The 9155-nt window shown below is 48.0% G+C and overlaps 1 protein-coding gene across 1 annotated transcript in view; it reads left to right on the forward strand.

Moving 5' to 3' along the window:
* Positions 1 to 1106: 1106 nt before the first annotated feature.
* The window catches only part of HCN4 (hyperpolarization activated cyclic nucleotide gated potassium channel 4), a 176694-nt gene continuing 168645 nt past the window's right edge, over positions 1107 to 9155 (forward strand). The window contains exon 1 of the mRNA XM_024213759.2: positions 1107 to 1741. Coding sequence (XP_024069527.2) covers positions 1107 to 1741 — 635 coding nt within the window. The remainder of the gene's footprint in view (positions 1742 to 9155) is intronic.

Consider the following 9155-nt stretch of genomic DNA (forward strand, 5'->3'; position numbering starts at 1 on the left):
ATATAGCTTTGGAATGACAGCTACAGACAGTAACGTTTACAGGACTCGGGGGATCGCAAGACAAAGGGAAGCCTGAAACCAATCCATGGCTTGCAGGCGTGTAGAGAGTAAGATAGGCTTCCTTCCAGCCCAACCTGCGATCGAAACGCCGGGCATCCCTCAGACCCTCTGCTTTGCATGTAAGCACGTGTCCAGCACGCCAGCTTTTCAAGGTGAACTGGTCTCGCTTTGGCTTTGCATTTTTTCCCCTTTCACCAAAGCCACAGTGTTTTCGGGAGCAAAACTGCAATGACACAGTCACAACTCCAAGAACGAGCGGAAATGAACCTGTGTTGGTCTTTTTAACATTTGTAATTCATTACCCCCAAGTAGTTTCCTCTGAAATTAAACTGTACAATAAACCTGCTCAATGAGCGAAGAGAACCCCGGGATCTCGGACCAGGAGCAGCGCTACAGTGCCCAATCCGAATGGACATTGCAGGCTGCGCTCAGAAATATTGCAATGTCCATCTAGCTATACGCCACCTGCCCAGCCAGACGTTGCCCTTTTAAGAAGCCAGGGTGATGGCTCAGGTAGGCAGAGCCTGTTTGCAGTAGTGCTCCTATGGCAACCCAATTGAATCAGATAGCCTCATGAATATTCCCAGCCCCAGCAGCTGCAGGAGGGATGAGGAGGGCAGTGATGTCAGCAAGCTGGGGATGCTGCAAGTTGCGGTTAATTGTGTCTTAGTGGCGGGGGGGGTGAGGAGTGGAGGCGCCCCGGGGTGATGTGCGTTGTGCCGGAGCCGCAGCCCGTTCGCAAGCGGCATGGCCACGGCTGCTGCGGCCGCGGGGCAAGCCCGGAGTGCGGCTCTGACCTAGACTTGCCCGGCGGCGGGGCTCGGGGCGGCCCTGGATTGCACTGACCTCGCCCCCCGGGGAGCAGGCAGCAAGGAGCCGAACCGGGACGGGGGGGCTGCCGTCCCCTGTTGTGGACGCGGAGCCGAGCCTGATGTAGAGCCAGTGGCTGGCACGCTCCGGCGAGGAGATGACACGCCTGCTGCCGGCCCCCCCTGCCCGGTGAGCTGGGGTACGGGAGGCCGGGGCCCCGGGGCGGAGCAGTCGCCATGGACAAGCTACCCCCAGCCATGCGCAAGCGGCTCTACAGCCTGCCCCAGCCCGGTGGGTCCAAGGCGTCGATCATGGACGAGGAGGGAGACGGCGACAAGGACACCCGCAGGCGGAGCATCCGCCTCAAGCCGTTGCCCGCGGCGGGGGGCACCCGGGGAGACGCCGGCCCGGAGCCGGGCGCCAAGAGCAGCACCAACGGGGACTGCCGGCGCTTCCGCGGCAGCCTGTCCTCGCTGGCCAGCCGGCACCCGCACGACGCGGCCGAGGGCACGCGGCTCATTGGGGGCGAGGGGGAGGCGGTCTCCCCCGGCGAGGAGCGGAGCCCCCCGGGCGGCGGGGAGCCCGAGCCCCCACCGGCCCCCGCCCCGTCCCCCCCGCCGGAGCCGCATGCCCTGCCCGCTTCCGCCTCCATCAAAGTGGAAGGCGGGGCGGGGGGCGACCAGATCACCCCGGACGAGGAGCTGCAGCTGGGCCAGGCCGGCTTCATGCAGCGCCAGTTCGGGGCCATGCTCCAGCCGGGGGTCAACAAGTTCTCGCTAAGGATGTTCGGCAGCCAGAAGGCGGTGGAGCGGGAGCAGGAGCGGGTCAAGTCCGCCGGGTTCTGGATCATCCACCCCTACAGCGACTTCAGGTACTGAGACCCCGCCAGCCATGCCCACCACTAGCCCAGAGCTCCCCCCGCCAGACGTGCCCAGCCCAGAGCCTCTCATCACCCAACCCGCGCGTTGCCTCCTACCAGCCCAGAACCCCCCACCTGCTGCGCCCCTCCCAGCCCAGAGCCCCCTGCCCGGAGGGAACCTTCCTGCTTAGTTTCCCTGTCGCTAAAAGACGTGGCTGTTGCTGAGCAGCCTTAATGCAGACCCGCTCTCGCCCTCCGCGGGGTTTATTTGTTTAAGCAAAACTTTACTCCCCCCCCACATCTTATTTTTGACTATATTTTCAAATGTATCATCAGCTCCCACCTGCGTTAAGGGCCACTCCACAGTCCAGCGTAACTGGGAACCTGCCCTCCACCTGATGCACAGCTGTGCTTAGTTTGGTGCCAGCAGCTTGCTAAACTGCTCCTGCCTCTCCACTTCCACCTCTAGGGTCTACTTTGTTCATGTTCTAGCTCCGCTGTTTGCTGTTGATCCCTAGATCGTTATTCCCCCATCCCCCAAGAGTGGAGTAAGGATGTTGCTGCTGGGCTACTTACTGCAGCACCACTTGCCAGGCATTTGTATGTACAAGGGATAGCGCCATTCATTAAGTAGAATCCTAGTCCTTCAAAGAATGGTAAAGACTTTTTTGCATATATAGATCCTGTTTGTGGACCTAATTTGAATGGGGTTAGTTAACCTGGTTTTGCTACAGAACTGTTCTCACTTTCACTTAAGTGGGAATCTGGACAAATTGGAGAAATGGTCTGAGTTAAACAGGATGAAGTTTAACAAAGACAAATGCAAAGTGTTCCACTTAGGAAGGAAAAATCAGTTTCACACATACAGAATGGGAAGAGACTGTCTAGGAAGGAGTACGGCAGAAAGGGATCTAGGGGTTATAGTGGACCACAAGCTAAATGTGAGTCAACAGTGTGATGCTGTTGCAAAAAAAGCAAACGTGATTCTGGGATGTATTAACAGGTGTGTTGTGAGCAAGACACGAGAAGTCATTCTTCCCCTCTACTCTGCTCTGGTTAGGCCTCAGCTGGAGTATTGTGTCCAGTTCTGGGCACCGCATTTCAAGAAAGATGTGGAGAAATTGGAAAGGGTCCAGAGAAGAGCAACAAGAATGATTAAAGGTCTTGAGAACATGACCTATGAAGGAAGGCTGAAAGAATTGGGTTTGTTTTGTTTGGAAAAGAGAAGACTGAGAGGGGACATGATAGCAGTTTTCAGGTATCTAAAAGGGTGTCATAAGGAGGAGGGAGAAAACTTGTTCACCTTAGCCTCTGAGGATAGAACAAGAAGCAATGGGCTTAAACTGCAGCAAGGGAGGTCTAGGTTGGACATTAGGAAAAAGTTCCTAACTGTCAGGGTGGTTAAACACTGGAATAAATTGCCTAGGGAGGTTGTGGAATCTCCATCTCTGGAGATATTTAAGAGTAGGTTAGATAAATGTCTATCAGGGATGGTCTAGACAGTATTTGGTCCTGCTATGCGGGCAGGGGACTGGACTCGATGACCTCTCGAGGTCCCTTCCAGTCCTAGAATCTATGAATCTATGAATCTTCATTGTGGGTTAATGAGAGAATTAACTTGTAAGCAGTAGAGCCAATTTCTTTAATGCTCTCTGTCACAGTATTTGGGTATTTCTGGGTGAATTGATGGCTACTGTACAGGCAAGTGTTCCTCAGTGCAATATGTAAAGTACTGCAGTCAGTAAGGGAGTACTTAGTGCAAGCAATGTCCAAGGTTTATTGCTTTGACTTTAATTACAGCAGGTTTATACACTACATTAAAATGCAGTGGAAGCTCCCCAAACAAATACATATCACAAAATGCACACTGCAAATCATCCAGCCCAGCATTATCTCCTAGGATGGGGTCAGGGAGATGGTTACAGGGGAGGGGGAGTGTTGATTTCTTACCAATACAAAGGTCCTGAAACTATGTTTTAGAGATTTAAAAATCAGTTCACACATTTCAAGGGTCCACACCTGCCAGTGATCAGATTAATTGATATTTCTTGAATTAACTCACAATAATAGGGGTTTTTTTTTAATCTGGAAGACTGCACTGTCAGTTAAATCCATGCATTGAAGTGTCCCAAATGCACTGCTGACCCAGCATGTAAGGGTTTCCAATAGTCACATCATCATATTTAGTCCTTGTATACATAATCTCCTTTATGCCCGGATTGAAAAGGGTTTAAAATTGCCTCCCAGTTGTGATGTCTCACAGACACCGTGGAATGTGAGGGGTTGGCTTGAAAAACAATAATTGTATGGCCTTGTCTACAAATCTTTGTCTTATCTGCCTCTGCCTGGATGTAAAACCGAACCAAACCTCTGTATCCTCTTAGGTTATTCTAGTGAACTGTTCTCTTGCATACAGCATCTTAAAGGTTTGTTTGGTTCTTAGTGCATTGGCCATCTGAGCGGACTCCATCCAAAAGTAGCCTAGAGCTTGCACGTTTCACTCATACTCTGGATTCATTCTCCCCTTCTTTCTTTAGGGCTAATTTTTCAGCATAGAACCAGACTGTCAAACTCCAGTACAGAGATGTTTGTAATAGTAGCCAATGTGCCTCTCATCCAAGGTGAGATGTTCCTATTTGACTAGACTTGCTAAGTTAGCCAACACTTGCTGCTTAAAATAGAGCAACACATTATGAGGTAAGTTTTTATTTCTGAGGTGCTGCAATGCATTGCCATTCACAGCATCACACACAGGAATAAAACATGCAGGCAAGTTAGACATACCCAGACCAAATGATAAGACCAAGTCTGTAACACGCAGTAGGTCTCTTAGTCACATGCATATGCACATATGCATATATGTGATTTGTTAGTATTAATAATTAAGTCCTTGCCTGATGTAGCCTTGTGTTTGTGCAGAGATGATAGTGCTGGCTGGATATTGTCCTCAGGTGCAAGGCACTCTTGGTTTTAAATTCCAGTTAAGATGAACTGCTGCTGTTTTGTGTTCCCTTGTAGCCTTATGCTAGAAGTCTGGCACACAATATACGCTTTCTCCCCACAGGCCGTACTGGGCCTGTCACACCTGGGACAGCAGCATTGGTTACACAATGTACGTTAGTGAAGGGGATGAAGAGAGGGGGAGACGATACTGTATTTTATGGCCATTGCCTGTCTTCCCCACACTGTTTTCCCCCTTTCCCTGCTTCTAGGTCCCTTGAGAATATCCCTATGAAGGTGACTGCCACTGAAAGGAAATGTGTAGACTTCCCTGAGAATACTGCCTGTGGCCAGTGTTTGAACTGAAGGGGGCAAATGGAATTTTCCCTGATTTTGGTGCTGAAGCATTCTTCTTGGGGGCAACTTAGTTCTTCCTTTTATGGATGACAATATTTTTGCCTCTGAAATGCAGCAGATTGCAACAAATTGTAGGTATTATCAAAGTACTTCCAAGGGCTGGATATCCTTGAGCCAAAGGACTTTACTTCCTCCATTACAAATTACTCAGTGCAACACTGACTGCTCCTAATCAAAGGCAGGTGCAGATTCCATGCTGTTAGGACCGTATCATGGGCCTGATTCTCTGTTGCCCTGTAACTGCATAGTCTCCAAAGTGCTAAGGGAAAATTTTGTAATGACAACAAGGAGTCTGGTGGCAAAACCCCCGGGTTTTTTACCCACGAAAGCTTATGCCCAAACAAATCTGTTAGTCTTTAAGGTGCCACCGGACTCCTCATTGTTTTTATGGATACAGACTAACGCGGCTACCCCTCTGATATTTTGTAATGACTACACAAGGTCCAGGGCAATGGAGAATCAGGCCCCAGATCGTGTTTCCTGCCTCTCTGGGGTAACCAGTTTAACTGTTGAGAGTAGCTCTTGCACTTGCAGCAATGATTTTCCAGATCTCTGTCTTGTTCCATTAGACTGCTGGGGATGTGAACCTGTGGGCTGGATGTCTCAGTATGTCGAGTCACTACTATTGGGCCTGATTCTGCCCTGACTTACATTGGTGTAATTCTACTTGCTTCACCGGAGGTACTCCTGATTTATAATGGCGTGCGGGCAGTTCCTGTCGCAGTGGCACAACAGATGCTTTCATCATAGATTGTCATTAAAGAACCTGTTTTACACCTCATATGGTTAATTCAGTGGCAAATCTATGACCCCTCCAACAGTAAAATGAGTTAATACGGATTAATGCTCCATTGATCCCAGCTTCTAGTCCATTGCAAGAGGAAAAGAAACTGAATGACCTTTATAAAAATCAACTCCAATGCACTAAGTATGGTGACTAATGAATGGGCTAATTCTAGAAGCACTGAAAAAGTGACTTAACCAATACACTTTCTATTAAAAATTGCTGTTACACTGAGAAGCATACCTATATATTAGTTACCAGAGTTTATTTGCATTCATGGCTGATTGCACATCAGTTCAGATTCAATGTACGTTTCCTAAATCAAGATTTATGTGAAACTTTGAAAGCTTTTTCAGTGGCTAGATAAATAGATTCATAATTTCTAACTTGGAGGAAGCATTGATCCAGTACAATTTGTTTAAGATAAAATAATAGGCAAACAATGATAGATTTTTGTTTGTGTTCAAGTGAAGGATATTGGGGGTATCTGCTCTCTCTGTGGTCAGGAACTGCTTGCAAAGTGGGCGTAGCATGCTGCTTTTTAGAGTGAACTGAGCCGCAAATGTCACGTGATATGTACGAGCATCAGGAACTCTTAAGGAACACAGTTGTTTTCATTCCTGAATGTGGCCCCAATCCCCCAGATACTATCAGCCTTAGTTCTTTCTACTGTGGAATCAATAGAACTGCTCCCAGTAGTACACACTAAACCTGGTAGTGTTTGCAGGCCTGGGCCAATGAGGGGATGAGAAACACAAGGTCCATGATTGTTTTTGAATAGACTTATTGATTTGTGAAGGATCCCATGGGGCACTAGTGGATCTTTCCCTGCTTATCTTTTTACTCATTGTTTTGCTAAGATGAAAAACCATTTGCAGCATGTACAGTGATACCCACTGCCTATGTCAGTTTATCAGGCAGGTATTGTCATCCCTGTTCTGAATCAGCAATGGTATGCTCGTTACCTGTTGCTGTAAAATGGCTCTGAGTGCCACCTCTCTGCATCATTTTATGCCTGCCCATGTTCTGAGACCGCCCACCATAGTGAACTCTGATCCTGTGAATTGCTTGCTACTCTTAGTGAAGTGGAATGGAAGCTGCACATTGTTTCAGTGTCAGAATGCAAATTGAGTGAGATCTCTGTTTAAAGTGAGAGGTAGAAGAAGCTCTGCCTGTTAGTAAAAATGGCAGGTATAGCCCAGTCATAGACACATGTTAAATACAGGTGGTTCAAAGACTGGAGTCTCTTTACTTATTTTCAAACTGATTATGCTTGGGTTAAAACTGGTGCTACATTGCTAATTGTGAAATGGTTACACTGAGCCCTGTCCTGCCATCCTTACTTAGGCAAAACTTCCCATTGACTTCCATGGGAGTTGTACTCTAGGGTATTTAGTAGGAATGGTTCAGGGTGTCACAGCTTCAGGGAAACTGCGACTGTATTCCATCTCCTCCCTCTCCCTCCCCCTCCCCCCACCACCCCATCTAGCCCAGGAGTGCCCAGTCATGTCTCAGATCTCTGCTGTCACTTGTCTCTGGACAGGGACTCTTGACCCACTCCCTTCTGATGGGGGATTTTTAAGGCCACACAGCTCCCTGCCATCCACTGAAATATCCCCAGCAAGCCAGTCTGCTTAAAGGCCAGCCCTGTGTGTTGCTTTCTCTCTGAGGATGACACTGCTTTTACCGGCAGGGACAAGTTACCACCCAGCTCTTCCTAAGCAAGCACATTCTTCAGGTAAAAGCATTACAGAGAAAAAATATAAAAACAATAAATGGATTTAAATACATACCAGGAGTCACCCATGAGTCTTATGGGTCCCTAGTAATCCAAAGTCTTTCCAGTGCTTCTGCAATGGTTCCCCTCCTCCCCCTTGGACAGAAGGCCTTGTTTGCTGGATCAGAAAGCAGGCCCTGCATCAGTTTAAACCTGGCCTTTTTATATCAAAAGCCCTTTCTTTGTCTGTTGATCTCTGGAAAACACAGTTGAACCAGTCTATGCAAACCCCCCTCCTCTTCCCCCCCCCCGGGAAATGATGCCCCTCTGGAGGTGTTTATAACCTAACTGATTCACCTGTATCATCCCCCCACTGTTTGTTGTTCGTGGAGGAGCTGTGGTAATAATCCCTGTCCCCCAGTGATACGTTATACACTTAACGCAGCATGGTCCCAGAGATGTTGCATGGGGTTGCAACATCTGTCACACAAGGCCGTAATCCAAATCCCGTTGAAGTAATTGGAAAGGCTCTTCCTGACTTCAGTGGGCTTTGGCTCAGGTTCCAAGAGAGGAAGCCCAGTCTTGTAGTTGGTTAGTCTAGATTCAGGGGTTCAGAGTTCTATTCCTGCCTCTGACTCTGTGTGTGCCCCTGTCCAAATCACTGAATTTTTCTGTGCCATCTATAAAGTGGGGATAATAGCTCCCTGCCTTACAAGGGTGTTGGGGTGATAAGTGCATTTGTTTATGAGGAATGTTCAGGTACTAGAACAAGCACCATTTAAAGAAAATAATGCCTCTATGGATCAAACGCTACAGCTTATTACCATAATGACAGGGCAAGATTTGGACCATTACCATAGTGGCTCTCAACCCTTCCAGAGTACTTTACCCCCTTTACAAATCTGATTTGTCTTGCATACCTCTAAGTTTCACCTCACATAAAAACTACTTGCTTACAAAATCAGACCTAAAAATACAGAAGTAGTGAAGTAATTGGAAAGGCTTCACTATTATTATACTACGCTATTACTGAAAAATTGCTTACTTTCTCATTTGTACCATATAATTATAAAATAAATCAACTGGAATGGAATATAAATATTGTACTTACATTTCAGTGTATAGTATATAGAGCAGTATAAACAAGTCATTGTATGAAATTTTAGTTTGTACTGACTTTGCTAGTTGTGATTATGTATATTATACTACCGCAAAACACCAATGTATGTTGAAAGAATGTTACTGAGGCTGCAAAGTCAAGCCTTAAATAGGAAATGCCAGTATTTCAGAGCAGCATTCAGACCATCCTTTCTCTTCCTGCAGTCTCCTGCCTCATTCATCACACACCTTCCAACTTCTGCAACAAATGGGGCAGGGGGTCTTACCGACAGGGCCGGCTCCAGGCACCAGCCTGGCAAGCAGGTGCTTGGGGCGGCCGCTCCAGAGAGGGGTGGCACGTCCAGCTATTCGGCGGCAATTCGGCGGATGGTCCCTCACTCCCGCTCGGAGCGAAGGACCTCTTGCCGAATTGCCGCCGCAGATCGCGATCGTGGCTTTTTTTTTTTTTT

This window comes from Terrapene carolina, unplaced genomic scaffold, assembly GCF_002925995.2.
Source record: "Terrapene carolina triunguis isolate 2854851 unplaced genomic scaffold, T_m_triunguis-2.0 Scaffold67, whole genome shotgun sequence".
Lineage (NCBI taxonomy): Eukaryota > Metazoa > Chordata > Testudines > Emydidae > Terrapene > Terrapene triunguis.